A 25,908-nucleotide genomic window follows, 5' to 3' on the forward strand; every position below is an offset into this window, starting at 1 on the left:
TAGGGGTGAGAGCGAGAGGGTGGCCTCACAATGGGTTTCTTCATGATAACAGAGTCGCTACTGATTTCTCGCCCTCTTGCCTGTGAATAGTATAATCAGGCTCAGGAGAGACTCGGGGGCTGGGTGGAGGTGGGGGGGTTTGTACTCCGGGGTTTGTGAACAGCAACAGTGGTCCTTAGAGGTGAGAACGTTTCTGGACCAGACTCACCTGTCCTTCCCATCTAAAGCCACACCCATATCAGGGAGCCGACTCAACCCAGCGGCAGCCAATCACAAAGCGCCTTTTTGTTGTCACTCCACCACTTTAAATTGACAGCCTGCTGCATGTCATTCTGTGCCGTTCCCCCACTCCCTCAGTCTCTGCCAGTGCTTGCTCCCACTCTCTCTCTCTCCCTCTCTCCCTCTCTCTCCCTCTCTGTATCTGAGCCAGTTATTCATCTCAGTGTGGTGTGAGTCAGGGAGGGTGGGGCCCTGGAGGACAGCAGTACCAGTCACACTCAGTCAACCCGCTCACTCCTTCTCTCCCTCTCCCTCTCCCTCTCTCTCTCTTTCTCTCTCTCTCTCTCTCGCTCCCTCCTTGTGTGTGTTTGTGTGTGTGTCTCTCTCCCTCCTGCTCCCTCCCTCTCTCCCTCTTTCCTCACTTTGGCTCCCCCCTCTCTCTCTCTCCGTGCCGGCTACTGGGCTGGCCTCTTCTCTCGTTAGGTTCGAGAGAGACGGCTCGTCTTGGCAAGCAGGAGGTTTTTGATTGCACTGCCGGGACCGTCGCTCCTCGAGGAGGAAGAAAGTTCCTGAAGGGAAAACAAGGTGAGTCGAGCCAACTAACGTTTCTCTTCTCTAACCGGGCAGATATCGGGTGAAACTTGTTCTTAAGTGCCGGAGTTGTTTTTTTTTCTCAGCAACTTTTCCATTCTCAAGACTTGAGCCAAGTAGGTGTCAACTGAGACTTGCTGTATAATACCGTTATGACCTCCAAAGTTTCTGGTGCTTTTTCATGGACCTGGGTTTCTCTGTTGGGAGAGAGGACTCTACCTTATGACTTGGTGGTGACCCGGAGTGTGTCTGTGTGTGTTTGTTTGTTTGCTTGTGTTTGTATGTTTATACACAAAGGCAAACAATTTGTGTTAACAGCTTGTTAAAAATAGATGGTAGGCTTAAGGATTTACCTAATGGGTTCTGAGGCTGGAATGCCTCTTCTTTTTTTCTTTTTTTCTTTTTTTCCCCTCCCTCGCTTCCCTTTACTCTCTGTTCATTATTAACTCCTACCTCGTGAACATGTTCCCTTCTTTCCATGATTCATTTACAGCACAGCCTTAACAAATCTACACACACACACACCACCCACTTCCATTCATTCCCGGCCCTCCCTCTCCCATGTCGCTCTGCACTGTTTCCTCTTGTTCAGCTTTTTGGAATGCCAGAGACTGAGTGTGGCGCGGCTGCAGAGCACACAGGAACACTCCCCATATTAGTCCTATCCAAATACTAAGCCATAAAACTCCTCGATCGATGCCGTTTGTCCCAGCCAGGCTTTTTTATCAGATCCTTCTGATGGCACAAGGCGTGTGTCTGTTTGCCTGCCTGCGTGTGTGTGTGTCTCTGTATCCAGTGTAATTGTGCTCTACCCTTGTTTTTTTCTCCCCCCTCTGTTGAGACGGAGAAGCCAGTGGGGCGGATGACAAGTGGTCGTTCACATGACTCACATGGTCCGTGCCTGAACAGGCACGCCCTCCTGCTGTCGACACGAGGAGCGCTTGCACCCCACCCCACCCCACCCCTTATACCCACCCCCACCAGCCCTGTCATCTCAGCTGTACCAGCCACAGCTCACTCACACTGTGTTTAAGAGATTTAAAATGTAGCCTGCAGGGAGGTCTACAGGTTGGGCCGAGGTTTTAGATAATTGACTCCCACCCAGAGAAAATGATACTCAAGGAAGAGTGTTGCAAGATGGGGTGTTAGATGTGGCTTAACATGCGAGACATGATGTGTAATACAGGCAATTTGGTGTTCTTTATTTACTTCTTTTTAACTCCTGTGCTCTTTATTGTATTTTAAAAACTTTATGTTCTTGGATTGAGCGTAGTAAGCCTGAATTGAGTGCCTGTTGTTGCAAGACTCAGAGGTTAGGCACCATAAGGCCACTAAGTGGCAGGCAAATGCCCTTTTCTGGTCTACTAAGTAGACAGACTGGGATTTGGACAGGAATGTGATTTGGCATCGTTTACCATCGGAGTGACATGTAATTAATGTTTTGTTTGGAGGTTAACAAGTTTGCTTTAGTGTTCATCAGTGGCATGAAGATTACTTCTCCTCAACTTTTCAACTCCATGCCAGATATGTTAAGAAGAATTTACTGTTATATCATCAGAGGTAGAGAATATTTTTTTAGGCCAAACACTGCTTGGCCAACAGAGACAAGCATGCTGGAGGGACTCCTACAATCATAATCTCAAATATATACACAGATGTTAAATTCCTAGTGCTACTTGTAGGCGACACACAGTGGCCAATCAACAACCAAGTTTATTTACTATCAAAAACAGTGAACATTTCATTGAGGTTGTCAAGCAGGCACCTTCTTCTATGGGGGTTTCATTCAATAAGGCCCATATACAACTGTATTGCCAACAGTAGTGTGTAGAGTCACCTATAGTGCATTTATAAAAAATACTTTGAACATTTGAGGACCCACCCAAGAGTTCGGGGACCCCTTGTTGAAGATCTCTGCTGTAACAAATCTTGCAACATGTGATGTAAATATGTGATTCATACTATGTAGGTCACCCCCTACACACGGTGCCTTCTTCATTGGGTGATGGCCTCTGGTCATGTCCTCACATGACTCACAGGGCTCTGGTGTTTTTACTGCGTGGGGGCGGTCTCACTCTCAGGACCCTGGGGCTTGGTCGGGTCAGGAGAGGGTTTTGACCGCGGGCGGCTCCGTGCTCCGTGCTCTGCACGGCAGTGTGACTTTGACATGTGCACTCACACACTTCCCCCCCAGGTTGGAGCCGAGACGGCTCCTGGGATGGAAGCTGTAGCCAGAGATGGCAGTTTGCCATCAAACATGTGAGTGTGGTGGTGATGTCGTATGTTTAGTTGTATTTCTCATTGTTGGTTACCCCCTCCCCTCCCTCATTTCCTCCCATTACTAGCAACCACTATTTTCACATTTTTGCATCCAGGTGTTATGCTTGATTGCTTTGGGATGTGGATTAAAGATAGAAGCTGTCGTTTAAGACTTAAGCCCTATCTGATAAGATTCCACCCGTCTCTCATATGTAAATCTGTTAAACAGCTGTTTTTTTGTAGTGAAGGCCACACAACCCTCCTCTGTCCACTAGGCCCAGGTGTGGACTCTGCACTGTTAGTCATCAGAAGGCAGATTGGCAAATTAGTTCAACATTGATCTAATGATCCTTCGTACTGATGACTGGGGATGTGAATAGATAATTGTTGGATACCCTGTCATTTTTGTAAGATATTGGATTGGGCTCAAGTTGAGTTTTTTTTTTATCCCCCCCTTTTTCATAGGTGCAATGTTTTTGCAATACTGTCACTAGGTAGTCTTCACAGGGCTGTTATCAGCTCTTTGTTATTGGCCGATCCATCCCATCCTTCCTAAGTGAAACTACGGAGCCCAGTGGCCCGTGGCCAGAGAGGCTGCTGTGGTGGAAGACAGGTTTTCAGGAATTGTGACGTCCTCATGTTATCTAACCTGCCAGTGATGTCTCTCCTCAGAACAAGATTGCTGCCATGGTACATTTGATGTCTGATTGTGTCATGGCCTGCCGGGGCACTGTCCTGGCTTCGGCCCGCCAGCCGGCTCTGTGGCTCTGCCGGGCATGGTGCTGGTGCTGGTGCTGGTGCTGGTGCTTGGGCTGGGCTTATTATGGGATGGGCCCACCGGCTCAATGGCCTCGTTCTCTAGTGTCCCATCTGGATGCTGCTGCATGCTGCTTGTGTAAGAGCTTTCTGTTTGGTGTCTCGTGTGTGCTGGCGGTGGGTTTTGTGTCATGTGAGGAATATTCTTGGTTAGTTTGTCATTTCCATGATGACTTTTCACCTATTCTCTCCAAAGCAGCAGTGACAGGTAGAGGTCGTGGCTTTTGTCGAGGCTGTTATCATTGACGCAACATCAAGCCGCACCTCGGCGTCTAATCTCACTCGCGGCCCCCATACAAACCCCGTCTGAGGCGTTTCCACAATCCGCACATCACGTTGCGTCGATTTTAGTCGCGTATACTAATCACAGGTATGCCGCCATCGCCGTTCAATCTCACGTGCGATCTGGACACAAGCATAGTGGAGCAGAGTGGTTGAACCTGATATGGCCTGCATGAGGTAGCAGCGTAGAATGTCCTGTGCGTCAGATCGCTCTAGCTGGGCTCTTCAGGGATTTGTCAAAGGGCTATGATCATCACTTGGCTATAGGTATCATCTCCTTTTGCCTTAGCCAGTTACTGTGCAAGGAGGACATTGTGTGACCTAGGACCCGTTTTTTGTGTCAGAACCGAGGTATGTTACTTCTAGTCTTTTGCTTCTGTTTTGGGAGTTTAGTGAGGTGATAATCCATCACCCTGGAAGTGATCAATGAGGATTTGTTTAACATTGTGCATTAGTGTTTAGATTTGGGCTTTAGTAAGTGTGACATGAGTATAATCTGCATAACAAATATCCTAAAGGCTTGAAATTGACAAGAAGTGTCTTGTGGCTTGTGTGTCACATGCATTTAAGATGATATTTACTTGTTGACCTTCAAGGGATGTTTAACTCTCAGAAGCGACCATTTTAGATTTCTGCCATACGATTCAGCCAAGCATGACTGCACCATTGCTACCAAAAGGGTTTGTTGTTCCTGCAGTTCTTAGAAACAATTGTCTGTGTCTCCCTCCAATTTACCCTGCCTACAGCCATGTTTAAACTCAGTCACCTTGGCAATCAATTGTTCTGGTATTCAGCTCATCCTTGCCCTGGACTCACACCTACGTGCCTTTCAGCCAGTGTACAGGAAGGTCAACGGCCCCTCCGTTCCCTATAGCACAGACTTTGCTGGTGCCGTGTAGCCTGGTGTAAGAGCCACACCTGTACCCCTCCTCTGTTTGCTCATAATTAGCGGTGCTGTGACTCACCTGAAGTAAAGCTGTGGTTGATAAGGTTCACCCCATTATGTTATATGACCTACATTGATGTTTTGTTATCAGTGTTTTTTCTCTTTTTTCAGTGTCTTTTTTATGCTAGGGTGTGTCAAGGGTCAGGCAAAAGGAAGAATGGTTTGATGTCAATGACTAATTGTCAACTTGACCTGAAACTTGTGATTCTGACTAACTGCCGGATGGACGTCTTGACCAATTGCGAAAATTGCATCTGACCGATTGCATCTGGCCTCTCATTTCCTTATTTTGGTGAATCCAATTTGGTCAGGGATTTTGAGTTCATCTGTCATCTGTACATTAAACAACACTACCACTTTTTTTATGACGTGGGGTTGGAGAAGCGGTGGTGTATTTAATGCCATGTGTTGTGTTTCATCGTGTCTGTCTTCTCCACATCGCGTGTCCATTGGCTCTGCTATCCCTGTAGTTGTAGCTTGGCTGGCACGTGGTTGAAGGGTTTTTTTTTTTCCTGTTGACTTGTGCTGGAATGTTCACTGTTGCATCTGGAGGGAAACTCCTCCCCATGGCACCAGTCCCTCCCCTTCCTCATCAGACCATGTCTGTCAAGGGAACAGCTGACTTGGGGCAGAGGCTAAAGACCATAAAGGAAAACCCCATGGGTCATTCAGAGCCGACCATGTCCTTCGCCCACGTTATTACTTATTAACATGATGACCTCACTTGCCAATTGCTTTAATTTGAGCTGACAGCCTGTTGTCCCTCTGCAGGTGTTTTTGCCGTGACCAGTGTTCAACATGCTTGAGGCTGCGAGAACGAGGATCATGGAGTTCTACGACTCCCTGATGGTAGGAGCAGGTAAGGATGTTTCTCATGAATCTCTACTTTGGGAAAGGGCCTCGGAGTCTGGCCTTGGAACAGTTATAACTTGCTTGGATATGACCAGCTGATTAAGTTATGTGACCTCTTCTTGCCTGAAGAATTGAAGATTTCAGCCCAAGGCCACATTGTAGTGTTGCGAGTAAACAAAGTGTTTCTTCCTCATCATCATCCTCCTCCTCATTATCTTTTTAGACCCCAGAGTGGCGGTATACCCTCTGATGGGGAGTCCTGTGAACATGACGGCCATCTTGCTCGCCTACCTCGCGTTCGTGCTGTACATCGGGCCACGCTTCATGGCCAACCGGAAGCCTTACCAGCTGAAGGAGGTCATGATCATATACAACTTCTCCTTGGTGGCCGTGTCCATATACATAGTTTACGAGGTAAGCTATCTCAACATACCCTGTACCTTAGAATTATAGGGCCCTAAATGCATTCTGAGTAGTTCTGAGATAATCGTAGAGTTGTATTGATAAGTGAAACATGACTCTTTAGATATAATGTCCAATAATGCATACAACTTCAAGGAAGACCTCACCTCACCTCACCTTATGAACTTGTCACAGAAGAAGAATATGTCAATAACTCAGTTTTGACAACAATGTCAGATAGAACCTTATAATTCTAAGGGGACAATTTGTTGGCCTATATTGGCATTGTGCTTGCCACATATTTTAGATAGTAGAAATATTAGATTTGTGATTGTATATTTTTTTGCAATTATAATCCGACCGAGTAAGGTAAAACGACTTAAGACCCTTAATATAAAGCACTGAGGCACAGTGGAAAGAGGATCAGCGTTAGTATGGAAAGTTGGGAATGTTGAAGTACTTCCTACTGTATATGAGTTGGTAAGTGATTAGTGGCAGCATTGGCACAAGAAAAATTCACCTGAGGAAGGTCTATGACCGAAACGGGATTTTCTTTCACAAGTTTAACTGGGTAACCTATTCCGACGCACCTGTCCCTACAAAAGAAGTGTGCAAAAACGTTGTGTAAACTGAGCGTTGGCACAAGAACATGGCCCAGTGCTTGTACAGGAGGAGTGCCAGTCGGGTTTGTTGGGAGTTGGGAGCGCACTGTGACCCACTCAGTGGGGAATGTACTCTCTCTCCCTAAATGGGTCAGTAATGTGGAACAATTACTAGACAAGGCCAAGGGAAGGGCAATGAACCCTTGAAAACACGCGATCGGTCATTCTGGGGGTGGGAACATTTTGTTTTCAAACATTTATTCATTTAGCAGACACTTTTATCCAAAGCAACTTGTATGTCAATTACATTACAAGGGCTACTGTCGTTGGAGCAACTCTGGGTTAAGTGCCTTGCTCAAGGACACAACGGTGGAAGCGGGGAATTGAAACCACAACTTTTCAGGCTGCTGCATGTCTTAACCACCATTGGGGTGAACACTAAGCATTGGGATGTTTTGTTTACCTGTAGTTCTTGATGTCTGGCTGGGCGACCACATACACCTGGAGATGTGACCCGGTTGACTACTCCGATAGCCCTCAAGGACAGCGCGTAAGTCTGATGATGAGATCAGATCATTTTAACCTGAAAATCTGAAATTGTCCTAGGTTTTTTTTTACTTTTCTCACCTTATTTGTTTTTAACACTCTCGTGTTTTTTTTCCCCCAGATGGTCCAAGTTGCCTGGTTGTTTCTTTTCTCCAAGTTTATTGAGCTGATGGACACGGTATGAGCTTATACTTACTCTTTGCTTATTGGCTTTAACTACCACAGGGTGGGGGGTGGGGGGGGGGAAACCCCACCTGGTGAGCAGTGCACGAGTACCTGTTCAGCACCATAACGCTCCGCTCTGCTGGTTCTCTGTGGACAGGTGTTCTTCGTGCTGCGCAAGAAACACGGGCAGATCACCTTCCTGCACATCTTCCACCACTCCATCATGCCCTGGAGCTGGTGGTGGGGAGTCAGCCACGCCCCTGGTGAGTCCACGGCAGAGGCCGACATCCCGGGTTCAGAAAGTCCTTGAAGTCAATCCACCAGCCATTCAATAGGAAATACGTATTTTCTGTCTGAAATCTACCAGCCAACTTCAAAATTTACCAGCATTTTGAGCCCTGCTGCCAAGTATTTGATCCAACCATTTAGTGAAACCAGCTCATCCTAATTAGCAGCCGGGTAGATCAGATAATTACTGATATTGCCTGTGTTAAGTGCACAGGTAGAAACAATAAATGGCAGGACTTCTGTTTTTTTACGGTCACGATGAGACCCAGCTGTTTGGCCACACTGACATGTGATGTCGTCTCTGTATCTGACAGTTAGTAAACTTGAAAGACTAAACTACGGCCACCACCTATGAGATCGTTTTAGTTTTCAGTGCTCATCTCTGATATCTTGAGTGGAAAAAGTCATTTTGCCAAAACGTGCCGTAGGCCCATGTTTATAAAACACTGTGAAATAAAAAAACAATGCAAAGTTTTACATATTTTTTTTAATGCCTTGGTTCAAATATTTGTCATTGGATATTTGTACAAACCGGAAATTTCCTTTGGTGTGTTACGAACACAAGCTAAGGAATGACAAAAGTGACATCCCCATCCGTTTCCTCTCTTAAGTGGCTGTTGATGGGTGTTTTAAGAAAATACTTGTTTTGATGGACATGCGTGACTGGTTTCCCCAGGTGGAATGGGCTCCTTCCATGCCATGGTGAACTCCCTGGTGCATGTCATCATGTACTTCTACTACGGGCTCTCCGCTGCTGGACCACGCTTCCAGAAGTTCCTCTGGTGGAAGAAGTACATGACTGCCATTCAGCTGGTATGGAAATGTGTTTAAATAATGATGCAGAAGTGTGATGATAATAAATGATAAAAGGATTGATGATGATGACAATTATGATGATGAGGATGATAAATGGTTTCACACATTTTTCCTCATGATTCTGATGACTTGGATGTATTGTGTGGACCATAGAAGCGGTATTTGTGTCTAATTTTTTCATGATTGCGTCGTTCACAATCCTACGAAGACTTCAATGGATTTGGCGACAATATGAATTTATCAACTGAAGGAGTTAACATATGCAGGTCCTTCTGCTTGACTGAATGGCTGTTGATGGCTAATAGATTTCGTAGATTGCGGTCAGTTGGTGGATAGCTGGGAAATATTCTGAATACTTGAACCACCCACCAGTTTCAAAAAGCAATTCATGCTTGCTATGGCACTGATTGTACTGTAGATGTTGCTGCTAAAGGATCCCAGTCTAATCTGGTTGGTCATTTCTCCCTTCCACAGGTCCAGTTTGTGCTGGTGTCTCTGCATGCCACCCAGTATTACTTCCTGAAGAGCTGTGACTACCAGGTCCCCATCATCCTCCACCTCATCTGGGTGTATGGCACCTTCTTCTTCGTTCTCTTCTCCAACTTCTGGTACCAGGCTTACACCAAGGGCAAGAGGCTGCCCAAGAACAATCAGGAACTGAATGGCAAGGTCAAGGGTGCCAGCTCCAATGGTCACGCAGTCACCAACGGTAGCCACAAACATCTGGAGAACGGCACCAACGGCGCGATCCACCACGAGAACGGCCGCGCCCATCACGAGAATGGCGGTACCCACAGCAGCAAGATGAAGAAGGCCTAGAACCCCCCACACAGGAAAAGTACACCCCAAAACGCATGAAAATGAGAGCCTGTACAACCAGCCATGGATTCCAAAGAAATGTTTTGGTCGTGTCTCTTTTCTCAACTAGTTTATTTGTCTTTTTTTCCGTTTATTTGTTTTTAATGTGCACAGAAAGGAAGAAAAAACATGGGGAGATGAGTATGGGACACCTGTTTTTTTTCCGTTGTTGTATATTTTTGTGTTTCTATTGGTAATCTAATTATAATTTAATTTGGGAAGGTTAAATATGGAGCACAACAAATGAAGAGATACTGGGTTTATATGTTCACTGAAGTTGCCCCATGGCCTACCTGCTCATTTGTCCCAGTCAGTCCTGGTCTTTTCACAGCCCCTGCCGGCCCTGCTCAGTTCTCCCCCTTTGACATGTCCTGCTGAGGGACCAACTACACTGTACAGTCAGACAAACTTGAAGACATCCTGTAAATAGTTTTACTTTTCATGACTAATGGAGATTCATATGGTCAAGTCCTGCAGAATTTTGTTACCGTATCTATGCTAAATTAAGTATGAATAAAGTTCGTTTTAAAATAAGTGCTCCTGCTTGCTGTAGTTATTGGCTTGAGGTGACGATGTATATTACAACTTCTCTGTTTAGTTTGGAAGTCTGTCAGTCTGTGTCTTCCAATATTTTATTTATTTTTTTAAACTCGTTTCAATGAGTAAAGACTTTATGGAAACTTAACAGCCTTGAAGTCTCTGAGGTGAATGACATTAAGGTGAATGGCACTGAGTGAAGACTTATCACAGCACATACCACAAGTCCTCTCATGAGTGGCTTGTACTGTAACCATAGGACTTGCGACAGACTGCATAAAATACCCTCCGTTGCAAAACTATACAAGAAAGCTTTCACTTTCAGAATTTGTTTAAGCATGGCCGTGGGTATGCATATTGTGCAGTGTTGGTCTTTGCTATTCGAAAAATGTTGAGCATGTCGAAGGCAAAACAAGGGCCCCATTCTGCCTTTGTCTGAGAGACAGGCTCGGCTAGCGAGAGAGGAGCCAGAGAACAAGCATCCTGTATACCCGCTCCGCGTCCTGCGCCCCACGCCAGAGAGCGTGCGTGTGGGTGACAACCACCAGTGACAGGGTTGCGTAAGGTCGGCAACAAAACCAACTTGTGAGTCGCACTTATTTTCTTTACAGCTTTTTTTTTTTTACGATCTACAGTTGTGTTTGAGACAATGGTCGTTCAAGCCATGCTTGAATGTTTGGCTGATTGTTTGACAGCTGATGTTTTTTTGCCCTACCATGCAAGCAAGGGTTTGCAAGTCAAGTCATACCCGTTCCCGTTTCAGGCTCTACTTGATACATACGTGCGTGGGATGAGCATTATGCATCCATATAAAACTTCAGTTGCTCACAACTAACATGCACAACTGCTGCCTGTTATTCATGGCCATTTATTTTGTCATTCTTTTTCCATCCATGGCCTAAGTGTGCATTTTTATCCTCAGATTTTCACAGTTGAGAAAGTGGTACTTCAGCATGAGATGTTACAATACATGGATCAGAGACAGACACAGACTGTATTGCATCGGAAGTCCATTTTTTTTTAAAAGGACCTTGGTGTTACATTGAAGCTGTTTTCTCTACGTGTACCTCTCAAAAGAAATAAATACCTATTTCAACGCTCATCGTCTCTTTTTTTTTTCAACTTGGAGAAAGTGAATGGACGTGCCCCCATTCGCCCCCAACCAAGAATCCATGATTTATTTAAAGGCTGAGTACTGCAGCTGGAGGTTCTATTAAAAATACTGGCATTGTATTTCCAAAGAAAAATCAAGGTGGCCACCGGTCATGCGGCATCTAACTTCATGGGAATGATTTGTCAGGAGCAGGAAAAATGGCACCATGCTTGCGATGTTCTCTGCCAGCTGGGGCAGGGTGATTGCCGTCGATGGGGCAGTTGGCACTAATATGACTTCTATGGGAGTAGGGGGATGCAGGTATAATCATAAAGTAAAGAGGCAGGCAGGAGGGGTTGAGGGGAGGGGGGGCAGACTGGGGAAAATCCATCTCTACGAGATGTTTTTTTCTCCTAGATGCAGAAGATGACCTCCATCTCTGGGAGACTCTGGGTGTCTCCTGCATGTAGGAGATGGGAGTCCTGGGTGTGAGGGGGGTTGGGCGGGGGTGACCTCCAGCTCTAGGAGATGTTCTCCTGGATGTAGAAGATGAACTCCATCTGCAGGGGCCCCTCGCCCTGCTGCACGGTGCCCGCCTGGATCACTGGCGTCAGGGCGCTGTCCAGGATCTTCATGTACTGAGTGGGCAGGGGCTGCCCGTTGCTGCCCGCCACGTAGTCCGTCTGAGGGGCAAACAAGTCCTGTTAGATCACCATCACCATCAGTCAGTCTTTATACCACTCTCTAACTTCTTACTTCTGTATTCCTATATTCCTCTTATTGTTTCATATCAGTCTGGATTATTGTATCATGTGACGACTGTCATTGTGCAGTAAAATGAGTCAATAGCATTTATGTTCTTTATACGTTTATGTTTTGTCTTATAGAGGAGATTATTTTTTTGATAAAACATCTATGCCTGTATCCTGTAAAGATATACAGGTATTGTAAATGCAGAAGACCCAGCAACTGCTGTTGTTACTACAACCATCTACACACGTGGAGCAGTGGAGCAACCTCCTAGATGAAGGTCAGCTTGTTATCTCACTATCAACTGTAACCAGTAGGGTGACCAAGTCGACCCGCGGTCCAAACCACGGGGGTTCTTACACGCTGGGTGTCCAGTGTGACCCGCAGGCCGAGCTTGGCCATGCCGTCCTCCTTCAGCAGCTTGAGATAAGGGCACAGGGCCAGGCAGAAGGCTCGCGCCAGCCTCTCCGTCAGGCGGCTGTAGCTGGTGGGGTTGGCTGGCCCGTTGGCCTGCTTGTCCCTCTGCAGAAAGAACACCTGTAGCACAACACACAGAACATTCTAGATGAGCCCAGAAATGACCTGCAGCACAGCACACAGCACTTCTAGATTAGCCCGGAACACCTGCAGCACAACACACAGCACTTCTAGTTGAGCCCAGAAATGACCTGCAGCACAGCACACAGCACTTCTAGTTTAGCCCAGAAATGACCAACCGGGTCCAAGTCGGAAAAGGTCATCTCAAAGCTTATGCTTACGGAAAAACAAGTGGTTGGCACAGAGTTCCCTAAAGTGCATACGGGCATGAAGGCACTGGCACGAGCAGAGCGTGGCATTGTACACTACTGTAACATGACCCCAGTGAGTGCCAAGGTCACACCTCCACTCGTACATGAAGGGAAGGGCACAAACATGCTAATGGGTTTTAATAGCCCTGCAATGACAGATGTTCTGCCTTCAGCCTACCATTGTTTGTTCTTTTGACATGCAGAATGGGGGAAGGTCAACAGCTGATAACATCACCAGCTACGACAAACAATAACACTGAACAGCCAGAGTGTTTTGCCAGCATAGCGGAGTAACGGTATTCCATTCTTATGGTGTTATTCCATTATTTTCCACTTAGGGAAAGAGTGTTGTCATTATTATCATTTTTCAATTCACATACCAGTAATGAAGAATGACTTGATTTTTGTTCCATTTAAATGAATAATTTATTAATTTAATAGTAAGGTTTGTGAGTTTGCTCACCTCTGTCCAGCGGATGACTTTTCCGTTGGCCCTGTACTCTGAGCGCTGGAACATCTTGATGCTGGTGATGGACTCCATGGATTTACCGTCAATGGGACTGGAGATTCTGCCGCACAGGGAAGGAGGGACAGCCCCAATTCAGAGAATTAGGAAAAGCAGTCTGTGTGTGTGTGTGTGTGTGTGTGTGTGTGTGTGTGTGTGTGTGTGTGTGTGTAGGGTCACATTCAGGCCACAGTGTTATGAAGAGCATGTGAATAGTGTGAGATCACCCTTTGTTGAAGCGTGGCTCTTGGTCCAGCCACTGGATGTACACACACTCCTGGTTGTCGGACTGGTCAAGCTTGCCACAGCTGATGGTGAAGTCCTTCATCTCACGCAAGGAGCGCCGCAACTCCACCATGCTCTCCATGGTGATTTGGACCATCAGGCCATCTGTCGGGAGCACATCAAGTCAAAACAGGAGGTTATATAGGTTTATATTATAAAACTGTTATAAAAAGTTCTATCCTGAAGCCACAATATATAGGACATATTATATGTTAATGCATAGTCATATATTAGTAGATAAAAACAGTGTAACAGTCTCAAAGGCATTTAATTCACGTTTAATTTTAAGTTCTGCTTCATCAGGTGCAAAACAGTAGCAAAGATTCAGATTGTAATGTTACCTTCCACAATGCTTGATTTGGCGAGGTATCCAGAGGATATTTTAAGTGCTCCACTAAACACAAAAAAGCAGGCACCGGTAACTGAAAGAAGTAACAAAACACACAGTTTACAACAGCTCCTAACACAAACTGTCTCTAGAATAGATTATGCTTACAAGCACATACTACCCTCTTGTGGCAACAGCTTGTCATTGAAATCATGAAAACATTCGCCCTCTTGCTACATTAAAAGATTTATAACATAGAAGATACGCATGTAAATATAAAAGCAAAAATATAATGTAAATGCGTTATGTTCTTCATTCATTCTTTAATATATCTATTCATTATTTAAGTCTATGTATCCATTTGTGATAGATAGATCAAGGGATTTGTTCAGCACAGTTCATTCTCATTGTCAGACGAAGTGCATGGGACTTTACCTCTCCGGGGCTTGTTATGGATGCTAATGGCTTGGGTCTGGTACTGTCCATTCTCACTCTGTACACAGATCAGGTGTGAGTCCGCATTCTCATTAAAGCACGCGCCCATGGCCAACACATGCTCATTGGACTTGTTCAGGGCCTTTAACAACTGCGGGGGAAAAAAAGAGAAAAATGTATTATAAATTCATAGATTATCCTAAGCCTTTCATTTCAAGCTTTTTACATGAAGCACAATAAACAATTTAAAGTGTGTTCTTCCAATACAGCATGAGACATACAGTACATCTCACTCTGGTCTGACAATAGACCCTTTCAACTGCACAAACAAACATGTGCGTATTCCCAAGGCATTTCCGATGGCACAGATATCAATATTGAGCTAATGCTAACTGGGGACAAACAAAATAATAATCAAAAAGATGTAGGGCAATACGCTGAAGTCCGATTCATTTTCATTTCAAAGCATCTGCTTTGGTTTTCAACAGTTCAATTGGAAATCCTCTCGGAACAGATTGTAAGGGTTCATCCAGAGAACTGCGAGAGCTACTAGTTACCTCACTGTGACGGGCTTTGGGTATTTTTATGCAGGTGCTACGGGCCTCCATGTCCACCATCAATCCTGTCACCACTGGCAACGTGTAGCGGTAGAAACGGAAGTCCTTGACGATGACAAAGACATGGACACAAGATAAGATACGGAGACGTCCGATTTACCAATGCACTTTTGAAAAACACACATCTAATCACGGCTCAAAGTCAGTGAAGATCAGTGTGTCTCACCACAAGCAATCTCATGATAGTGTGGCTGGTCTCTCCAAACAGAGCCTTCCGGAAGCGGACACTGAACAGGGGACAAGGGTAAACTACAGACAGGACACAAACAAAAATGAGATCAGGACACAGATATTATTCTACTCTTTTTTTGTATCTCTATCTCTGAGGAAAGAATTCATTGTGTTATTTCAATTGTACAAAACATTACTGTGAAGTTGGAATGGAACAGGAAAAATGATGGCATGACTCATTGTAGCTGCAGTTGATTGGTTTATAATGGTTTGTGACAACACTTGAGGGTTATCTGACAACACAATTCAAGTGATGACTCAGGCTCTCAGTGAGCGCCTAACTCATGGACTCACATTACATCCATCTTATCCAAAGCAGCTTACGGTACAGATGCATACTGTCATTACTGTAGTAGCCTGTGCGCACTCGCTCCGTAGGACTCCAAACCATGATGTTGGTGTTTGCTCAAAAAAGGAGTAGAACGTATGCGCTTCTGCAAACAACTGGTGCATTCACGGCAGGGTTGATCAAAAAGAGGAAGATATAGCGGAGCAGCACAGAAGTTTACAGTATGAGACTTAATGTCTTACAGTTTGCTGTGCACCATTGCATTAAAAAACATTAAGTCTCATAAACTTCTGTGCCGCTCCGCTATCTTCCTCTTAATGATGTTGGTGTTGTTTTAATCATCGGTCTCTACCAGCGCCGCGGCGGGAGACACTCACAGCGGTACTCGGCCCCCAGGCGGAGCATGAGGCGCAGGGGGAAGGCGCGGGCCCAGGGGGTCTCCGCCCGCAGGATCAGGAGCCCGAAGAGGAAGGGCTGGCTGGGCAGCGGGAGGCCGTCCAGGGACTGGAAGGTGGGCCGGATGTACAGGAAGCCAGCGTGCTCTTTGCTGCCCAGCAGGCCTCTGCTAGCTGTGGAGTGGCTCAGGTGATTCAAGACTTTCCCTGGACACAGAGGAAATAGAGGAGGAGGAGGAGGAGGAGAGTTGATGAAGAGCCATTCTTCCATGATCAAGAGTGTGGTGAAAAGAACACTACAGTTGCAAACAATAAAAAGATATCAACAATATGAAAATCTAACATTTAGAGGTAAGTTAAAGGTTTAAGTTTTTGGCAGACACGTTTCTCAGAGACCAGAGTATGAAACATACCAAAAGAACTGAACCCAACAATGCAGCCACAAGTAAAGCATAATGCAAAATCTATGTAACCGTATGGAAATGCATGTAAAGCAATTATTAGCCAAGTCACAAGACACAGTTAGATCAATTCCAGAGGCAATCTTCATAACAAGAGCCTTATCCACTCGGTGTTTACCTGTGAGGGCGTCTCGATAAAGCTGGATGAAGTGGCTGAAAATGTCCCGGGGGAAGGTCTTCTCATCAGGGAGGCACTGCAGCAGCACCACCACCTCTGCCTGGCCCACAGCGTGCATCCCCTTCGTCATGACGCACCAGCACCTCCTGTTCACATCTGCACACAGCAAAGCCTGGCTCACTACTTTACAGTCTGAAACCGCCGTCTTAAGACTTCACAATGTAAATAAGCCGATAGTATATGGGCCAGCAAACATATTGGATGTGGTTTAGCCGACAAAAACATCATGGTTAATGGTTGTATTTAGCAGACGCTTTTGTCCAAAGCGAACAATAGCATTTTAAAGTTGGTAATACCAGCAATATTAAACAATTATGCCAATTCAATTCAAAATAGCTTTTAAATGAAAAGAACTAAATACTATAATATACAAACCATAACACATCAGAAACGCTTAGTAAACTAAGTGCATGTTGATTATAGTACAGAGTCTCAAATAGTACAAATTGTCATTTGAAGCATCTTTTCTGCATATTCTGCATAGTTTCCCACCATATCATACATCTTAAGCCTACCTTTCACTCACTGACAAGATTTGGGAAAGATTCTTGAAAGATTGTAGTCTTCTGAGTCAAGCTTGAATGAGGGGCATTAGTTAAAAGACTACAATCTTTGAAGAATCTATCCCAAATCTTGTCAGTGTAAGGTAGGCTTTAGTTGACAGTATAATAGGCTAATAAGCAAGTGAGATATAATCATGCATCTGTGGACGCACAGTTAATGAGCTTGACCATGGCCAGCAGGTTGGCGTTGAGGACGAAGACGAGCGGCTCTGCTCTGCCCCCTTCCAGCTCCACCATGAGGGACGTCTCGGAGGGCCTCTCCTCCACCGTGTAGTCTGGAGCGGGGAAGACCACAAGAGGCTTAGGACCAGCTGGAGACTACAGTGAGCTAAGAAAAGGTAAACACAGCTGTGGCATCAGCTTAGCTCGACTTGGCTTCCCTCTGCAACACCCTGAGAACAACACAAGACCTTAAGAGAAAGTCGAAAGTGATTTATAGAACTTAGGTTCAGTGAATTCCAGAAGGGACCCCCTGGGCTTGTCTAGCCTGCCTGCCTGGCCTGGCCTGTGACGTAGTCATACCTCCCTTGACTCCAGTCGAGGTAAGAATAGGAGGAAGGCCTTCAGATGGAATCAGGTTAGAGGAACTACCAATGGGGCTTCCCACCAGAGCCCCCATACCCCAGCCAGAGGGCGCATCCACCTCCTGTTACACGGAAGAAAAAAAACAAAATGGCTGGTGGTGAGTGCTCTGTTTTGAATGTGATTTGAATGTAATTCATTTATAACTTGCTCCTTGCTCATCTGTTGTTTTATACAATACACCGAGCGAGGAAAGGTGTGTACTTTGGCATATGAGCACACCATAGGATCAGGATCAGCTATGGGACATTAGACACACAATAAAAAGATGGTTTACCACAGCTTCTCCTCCGGTCCCCAGCACTGAGGGTCTGCTTGGCTGGGAGGAGTTGGGGGGTCTGTGATCCGGCGTTCCGGCCGTATCCCTGGCGTCTGCATCAGGCAAGAGACTATCTGCAAACCACACCCTCCGCTGGTCTTTGGGAGCCGACCCTGTACGAGGGCGGGACACAGAGGAGACGGACAGACACATAGATGAATGGGCGCAGATGAGGCGACACTGTTTTTATGAAATTAAAACCCACAAAAGAGGCCATTTAACTCTGTAAGAAACTGCAAGCTACATTTTTTTTCTGTGTGCGTTTGAAACGGGTGACAACTCCTCCACCTCCTCCTCCTCCTCCACCACCTCCACCACCTCCACCTCTTCCTCCTCCTCCTCTGCCCGGTAATACCCACGGTTCATGAGAGTGAAGTGACAGCTGACACAGACACGCCCCTCCTTCCCATCCAGGTGTGTTAATCTGCACCTCTGATCGCAGCACACTACACAGAACACCTGCATGCCACAGACAGAAGCACCGTCAGAGGGGACAGACACGGAATACACAACCGCACACACACACTTAGTCTCTCACAAACACAACCGCACACACATACGCACACACATTTACTCTCTGTCTCAAACACACACCACCACGCACACATACACTTACTCTCTCTCTCACAAACAGACAGGTCTGCACGCACCCATCCACACACACACACATCACTACCACATGCACACATGAAAACATGTGTGTATACACACACACACACACACACACACACACACACACACACACACACACACACACACACACACACACACACACACACATGATAACACGTGTGCACACACACACTCTGAAAAACACACACAAACACACACACGCGCACACACACACACACACACACACACACACAAGTAGGTATGCTAATCCACAGGATTTTATTATACAAAAGCAGCAGCTAGCCCCAAGAGTCATTAGACTCCATTGTTCTGTGTAATTGACTGGGCAAAGTGGGGCTTGTTATCTCGCGGCAGCTTCTCTCTCGCACTGACCTTTCCACAGGCCCTGCAGTGGTGCCTCCGCTTGGTGAAAGTGAACTTGGCGCCGCACTTCATGCAGGCCGGGGCCTGCGCGTCGGGGACCCACACCGGGGCCACCTCTCCGAGAGCGCCGGGGGGCGGCGTGGTGGCCTCGCCGAGGCTCCCGGCCGGGTGGTCGTTGTCAGGGCTGGGAGTAGCCAGACAGTTCGCTGCTCCTCCTCCACCTCCTCCACCTCCTCCTCCTCCACCACCCCTTCCATCTCCACCGGGCTCCTTCTCAGACTTGGCAACAAACGGAAGCTTGCAGACTTTGGGCTGCTGCGCCTCCAGACGCCGCCGGAGGTCCTGGTCTTGGTCCCCTCCGCCGTTTGACGCCTCCACAGGCGACACGGAAGCAAACCCCACGATGGCGTCCTGCTCCTCGGAGGTGGGCGTCTGCTCGATGCCACTGTCCTCCTCCACCTCCTTCTCCTCGATGACGGAGTCCTCCTTCAGACGGGGGATCTGGGGCCACCTCTCGTCGCCCAGCGTCTCTGTGGAGTCCCTCAGGGTGGTGTAGCCGAAGTGCCTCTCTCCCCACATCGACAGCGTGCTCACCGCTTGTCTCATAATGCTCGGCTGGCCAAGTCACATCCTCTTCCCAAACTGGTCGTTATTCACCATTGCTTGCGATGCTAAAGTGGCCGGGGTGCTTCGAGCAGATCATTGTACTTTTTGGATGGTTTTCAGTTGAAGGTACAAGCTAAAGGTTTTCCTATTTATAAGTCTCGTATCAGTGGGATCCATGTTGATGCAGTGCATAAGTGGAATAAATAAACTCACTTTTCCTTGAGGGAAATGTTCGAAGTTGTAAATCACTTTCCACAATCAAATTCACTGGAATCTGTTGAGAGAGAAAGAGAGAGAGAGAGAGAGAGAGAGAGAGAGAGAGAGAGAGAGAGAGAGAGAGAGAGAGAGAGAGAGCAAGAGAGAGGATCATCCACAATGAGATCTTTTATTATTCTGCATACCTGGTGGACTTTGTTTCATTCCCTTCATCTTCCTCCAGCATCTCTCATCTCCGCCCCAGTAAGGCATAGCCCTTCACTCTTTTTGCCCACTCATCTCACAGCCAACCCTGCCAGGCGTTGCAAGCACTCACTCCTCGTCAAACATGCATGCCACACGCTATTCGTACTACTACTGTCTGTGTGGGTGTTTCTGCTGAGTTTGCGAGTGTTCTTCCCTGCAGCTGCAGTAAGCTGGATGCTCAGCCCCACAAGACCAATCATTGAAGCTGCTGTAGCCTGGGCGCTCTGTGATCCCACTGCAGTAACACCGAGGGTGCAAAGCTCCGTCATATGCCACAATGTTTAATTGCAATGTTGATTCAACATATGCTTAACTATTTCCGTAGGCCTACTTATATCTTTAAAAGACGAATTAAAGAAAACATGAACACCTATGGTCTGCTATGACTCATTATGTCAAAATTCAATTTCAGGTTTATGATGACGAAAACACTGAGGTAAGCTACGCTCACGCCACTCAAACAGCTTAGCTATAGTGACAGAACTGGTCGTCAAACTACTCGATCAATCGGAGCAAATAAACAGTATCAAACACCACTGTCTTTCAAAATGTGTCGTCACACACAGGTCAATCCTACACTTTTGACAATTCCACTGATCAAATTAGGCTACCCCTTACATTATGTTAAATTATCTGACAGAACTGCATTGCAGACTCGTTTCCTCTCATCGAAACCCCCTCCCCTAGTTACCTTGCCATGCTATTAATTTCATCGAGCAATGCACAGTACATAGCAACGTTGCTTTTGTTAAAGATTACACGGAAAGGCAACGCAATGTAACGCGCATGTAAATAACTAGCGCACGTGTGGAACCCCCCTCTTGCTGCGATGGCAATTAATTGCTATATCGACCACTGAATACGGCAATGCGACAATTTGTCAGTCCTACGATTCTCATCTGGAAGATTTTCAATCGTTGTAGTCCGGCTCAAGACATATAATTCAACACGAACCAATTAGAAAGGGCCTACTGATTTCCAGTGATTTATATGAAATAGGAGCGGCATGATTTACGGCATGCTGATTCATGCGATTAAAATCTCCATTGACGATGGCTACATGAGCGCAAGTCAACCTATATAATCTCCAACAATGACTTTCATAATTTTTAAATCCTCGATCGAAACAAATCGCACATCTTACCCGCTTCTCCTTCGTACATTTCCAGCACCCGGGCGCTTCTGGGCAGCAGACGAATGAATTGTGCATTTGCAGTGGCGACAAACCAAAACACCTGACGGAAAGCGTTCACATCACAATCCCTCCCACCAGATTTCGCAGGATCCGCTGGACTGAGTCGTGCTCTCAGTCGTCTCTGAATCATTATCGTACCAAACACCTTCTCCTGTGGCGTTGAAGTAGGCTACGCCAGCCTCTGACTCTGTGCGTCCAAATTAACTGCAATGCATAGATCATCTGTAATATATACTGACCTGAACTGGGTTTTCACCCCTACTCTCCTCTTAGGGGCCGGCGCTTATCAAAGCCCCTGGGAATAAGTCTTCACTTTACTGTATACAATTCAATATATTGGAAGTAGTTCCCCCTCCCTTTACATTATAATGACCACAGCACCATGTAGAAAAGGTTAATTCATTTTTATTTTGTTTCATAAATCAAAAAAAAAAAAAAAAAAAAAAGAATATTTTAAGACTAGATTTCATAACCACTGCAATCAAGACTGGCAATGTGGTAAAAGGTACTGAACCGTTAAATGGGCCAAGGAAGGGCAACCTATTCCGGACAACTGCAGCGCGTGATGGCTTTCTGGGTAACCTTCAAGTCGCCAAGCAATTAAGGCCTGAATAAGCAACGGCCTTCTCTTCCACCAAACTATTTCTACTATCAAATGACAAGAGGGGTGCACTAAACCCCACACACTCCAGATCTTCAGGAATAGCGCAACCCCCTGCCCCCCCTCGGCTATAGTTTGGTCTTTATTTTAAGTGCATAAGACCATTTTTAAAGAGGATAATGTGGGTCAGGACTCCTGGTTCACAATACAAAAGTCTCTGGTTTGCTGGATAGTGTTGAAATGACGTCACGTTCATCTAAATTAAAAACACTGAATTGACGAGCAACGACTTAATTCGCAGTCCCATTCAAAACGTTGGGGTAGGGAGTCAGTTGGCCTCATTTTTCGATGCTTCGTCAAAGTTTTCCACGAGATCTGAGTGAAAGAAAAACAAACAGGTTTAAAACCTCTAAAACACCCCAGAATTAAACTAGGTACTAGTGTGCCAAAGCTGTTAAAAATCATAATTTTGCAGAGTTTTGAAGAGTTTTCTCAGGATAAACAAACTGATCAAATGTACAGCTAAATTATAAAGAAAGTCACAGAAAACCATTCCTGCTATGAGAATAGAAGTAAACAATTGTTACACCACAGCCAAATTGGATTCAGTCATTACCTGGTACGTCATCGTCTTCTTCCTCAATATCTTCTGCCTTTGGTGCTTTGTTGTCAAGACCTACAAATTGGAGCAAGAACAAGTTTGAGCTGCTTTCACCCAACACACACACTGACCAAAACCTAAAATATAATTGTCATCTGTGTATAAAAATAAATTCAGTCTTGTGTCTGTAGCAATGCCCCCCAGTCCTCCAACTGCCCCATGCAGCAGTCCATTTATAGCGTTAGTGTGCCAACGTGCCCTCCAAAAACACACCTTGCCGCGGGTACTGTTCGGCCAGTTTGCGCAGGCTTGTGAGGCTGTCTGCTCCCAGCTGACTTAGGATACCCGGGAGCATCTCTGTGAGCTGCTTGGTCTCAGCGTGGCCCGTAATGGCAAAAGTGTTGGCCGACAAAGACGCCTGCACTTTGGGGTTGTTGAAGTGAATCACGGTCCCGTCGTCTTTGATCATGTTCACCTAAAAGGCAAAGGATGTGGATGTAATGAATCTCAGGGAATAATGCTCTGATTATGAACCCATGAGTCAAATAAATACAATTCTTTTTTTTTTTTCATCCCATGTGGAATGACTGCAACTGTGACATGAGAAATATATTGTGGTAAAATGGATCAATATAACAAAATATCCTTGCGCTCATAATGCCAGTCTTTACTTTTCTTGCATTATACTAGAGCATATAAAACCCATCATATATTCACAGTTCACTTGTGGAAGTTGCGGTAAATTACGCAGATGTTTTTGACTTTTTAGGGTGCCAAGGTCTTTGTGTGGACTGAACAGGTTGGTACTTAAATGTAGGTACTTAAAAGTCCTTACCTCCTCGATACCAGCAATGTTGTTGACCGCCAGTTTCTTGAGAGAACTCTGCAGTTTCTTGTCATCAGCAGTTGCTGTTCTGTGTACAACCTTCTTCTTCCTACGTGCTGTGCCCTGAACACAATAAACTTGTTAAGCAAAATGAATGTAAAATTCTCACATTATTCATCATCATATAAATACATATTACGAGCCTTCAAACTAACTACACAATTACTGATTTAGTTAAAGTAACTCAATATGGTCCATTAATTTATAATAAAAGAAACCACGGAAGCGTCTGAAACCATATGCTGCTCGAACAATGCCAGATCCCTTTTTTTTTTTAAGATTTATGCTAGCTCGCTAGTTTAGCCATAGTAATCAAACGACCGTCTGCTGTATCTTAACTCATCACCATTGGTTTGCATGTTTAAGGATTCTTATTGTATTAGCATTTAAGTACAATGTGATAAACATGTTAAATTAGACTGTTGGGCTGAATAATTCAGCATGTATAAAAAAATAAAAGCCATCACTCGACAGCTAATAAACACTAGAGCTCGAGTAACGTTGCCTCACCTTGCCTCCTATCCGGACTTGAGCTTGAAGTTTGGCTAATTTTTCTTGATTCATGATTATATCTGCAATGAAGAGTCCAGTTAACAGGGGTTGTCCACAATAAAATCAGCTGACAAGCAGGTAAGCAGAGGATTATCCAGCACACACGTTAGCTCGGAACTTCGCTGAGCTAGCAAGCTAACGTTACCATTACATCAGACAATTTCTAATGTTAACAAGTTAGCAAAAGATCGCTAGTACATCAGGATATTTAACTTAAGACGTCTATCCGATTCCGAAAACGTTGCAATAAATATTTTAAGAATGATGGGTACTGAATATTTAAGTAACCAAGCCACGAATTGAGCAGCTGGCCAAAATACAGCATCAATCAGACAAAACGTCAGCTCACAAGTGCCAAAATTATGTTAGCTAACCTCCCAGCACTGCTTAACATTACCAGCTGTAGGGATCCCTTGCTAGATAGTTGCGTTGCTAGCTAGTGAAGTACCCATACCTGCTAATACACACACATCCAGTGATATCACTCGATTAACTGGTCAAATATGTTAGACACTGCCGCGAGGAAACCAGAAATGACTAAATAAATGCCTGTTGTCAGTATATTACTTCGAACATAACATGTCAGCGCATCAACAGCATTTTGTTTTCACAGACCTGTATCACAGTCAGTCGAGAAAGCATGCGGCGGAGGAAGATGGCGGATATGAGGAAATGTTGACGTTAGTCATCACGTGACTTTGCTTTTTTTAGACGCCGAGATGCGGGCATTTGTGCATGGCATAGGCCCATAGGCCTGCCCATGTTGCAGTGAAGTTATGATGTAATGAAATATCTTTTATGCATGTAAAATAACAGTGATAAGGAAAGTGCTTTTAAACCACATATTTATTTTGACTTTGTTTTGTATGATCTTTCACACGTGCATAACAAGACACTTGGAGATAATTGGAGATAATTAGGCAGGCAAACATACTAACATAAACAAACAAAAAAGCAACCAAAATCACATTTCCACGGGAAATGCAAAGCACATAGAAAACAAAAATCTATAAATCATATCATACACAGCATGATAAAATATGTTTTCAGCACATCTAACATTATGGCCTATTTTTATACAAGCCTACAATCAAGAATAGAACCAAATGTGGCTATTCAGAGAACACAAAAAAAGTAAACAGTAGGTCAACAGGTTGTTCTTCAAGACATTCAGCTGATTAGGCAAAGCACATTTTTTCAAACACAATTTTAGGAATGCCACATGACATTGACCGATGAGTTAGGCCTACTATACAAGTGGCCTGTTGGCGCTACAGAGATGCGTCACTTACATTGTAATGTACGCATGCACTTATGAACATCAACATGTGAAGCCTTTTAAGAAGACACAACCCGAGGTTAAGATCAGTTTGTTTGTGCCATGTACCCTAAACACAACCATGCGTAAGCCTAGCATTGTTTGCACATGGGCTCCAAATTCATGTATTTATGATTATTTATTCCCACAGTCAATACAATATAAAACATAAAAAAAGAGAGAAAAAGGTTTTTGATATACTTAACAGGAAACTAGGTCTACATTGCTTGCTGAATTTTAACAGTCTTTACTTTTTATACATTAGTGGAAATCAAGAAGCATTTCTGGAGCCACAGGTATCTCCTGTAATAAACACTGATAGGTTATTATTTCACTAAATTATGATACACGAGTAGTACAAATTGGCAAACTTCCAGCAGTTTGCTTTTCAACTGAAACAAACAGAAAAAAACAACACTGTAAAATGTTAATGCTAACGATATCAACAAACATTACATTATCATAAAATTGAATAGTTCAAAGTAAAGTCAAATAGCAAATATATTAAACATAATAATATTAATAGTGATACATCTTCATAATATCAATAACCTACAAATCTTGAGTCTGTTAAGATAATTAAATAATATTCAATATTATTATTAAATAGCAGAATGATAATTCTGTGCAATTAATGTCTTTATGTCGATGTTGCAAAGGACACAATGCCCTTCAGCCTCTCAGAGGGAGAGT

General features: G+C 44.9%; 3 protein-coding genes across 5 annotated transcripts; 1 reads left to right on the forward strand and 2 right to left on the reverse strand.

Annotated features, from left to right (window-relative positions):
* Window positions 1-610: 610 nt before the first annotated feature.
* elovl1b (ELOVL fatty acid elongase 1b) lies at window positions 611-10,176 on the forward strand. 2 transcript variants are annotated; one of them, XM_062556999.1, is made up of 8 exons: window positions 611-804; window positions 5,885-5,972; window positions 6,189-6,379; window positions 7,439-7,519; window positions 7,637-7,693; window positions 7,838-7,943; window positions 8,645-8,781; window positions 9,259-10,176. In XM_062556999.1, the coding sequence occupies exons 2-8, from the start codon at window positions 5,912-5,914 to the stop codon at window positions 9,601-9,603; spliced, it is 978 nt and encodes a 325-aa protein (XP_062412983.1). In that variant the 5' UTR covers window positions 611-804; window positions 5,885-5,911; the 3' UTR covers window positions 9,604-10,176. The 2 variants fall into 2 exon arrangements, with proteins under 2 accessions (XP_062412983.1, XP_062412984.1); XM_062557000.1 differs by lacking the exon at window positions 611-804 and having other exon boundaries at window positions 5,774-5,972.
* Window positions 10,177-10,325: 149 nt separating this feature from the next.
* zfyve9b (zinc finger, FYVE domain containing 9b) lies at window positions 10,326-21,462 on the reverse strand. The gene is made up of 16 exons (XM_062556998.1): window positions 21,207-21,462; window positions 19,004-19,874; window positions 18,358-18,457; window positions 17,957-18,111; window positions 17,620-17,743; window positions 17,250-17,372; window positions 16,475-16,630; window positions 15,878-16,102; window positions 15,147-15,229; window positions 14,921-15,025; window positions 14,364-14,514; window positions 13,942-14,022; window positions 13,543-13,705; window positions 13,274-13,379; window positions 12,383-12,559; window positions 10,326-11,955 (listed from the first exon to the last, which is right to left on the reverse strand). Exons 2-16 carry the CDS (start codon window positions 19,598-19,600, stop codon window positions 11,794-11,796), a joined length of 2,508 nt encoding a protein of 835 aa, XP_062412982.1. The 5' UTR covers window positions 19,601-19,874; window positions 21,207-21,462; the 3' UTR covers window positions 10,326-11,793.
* Window positions 21,463-21,646: 184 nt separating this feature from the next.
* Window positions 21,647-24,605, reverse strand: btf3l4 (basic transcription factor 3-like 4). 2 transcript variants are annotated; one of them, XM_062556299.1, is made up of 6 exons: window positions 24,513-24,605; window positions 23,856-23,917; window positions 23,295-23,408; window positions 22,733-22,934; window positions 22,475-22,534; window positions 21,647-22,233 (listed from the first exon to the last, which is right to left on the reverse strand). In XM_062556299.1, exons 2-6 carry the CDS (start codon window positions 23,907-23,909, stop codon window positions 22,187-22,189), a joined length of 477 nt encoding a protein of 158 aa, XP_062412283.1. In that variant the 5' UTR covers window positions 23,910-23,917; window positions 24,513-24,605; the 3' UTR covers window positions 21,647-22,186. The 2 variants fall into 2 exon arrangements, with proteins under 2 accessions (XP_062412283.1, XP_062412284.1); XM_062556300.1 differs by lacking the exon at window positions 24,513-24,605 and adding an exon at window positions 24,352-24,439.
* Between the last annotated feature and the right edge of the window lie 1,303 nt (window positions 24,606-25,908).

Source organism: Sardina pilchardus, chromosome 15 (assembly GCF_963854185.1).
Source record: "Sardina pilchardus chromosome 15, fSarPil1.1, whole genome shotgun sequence".
NCBI classification, from domain to species: Eukaryota; Metazoa; Chordata; class Actinopteri; order Clupeiformes; family Clupeidae; genus Sardina; species Sardina pilchardus.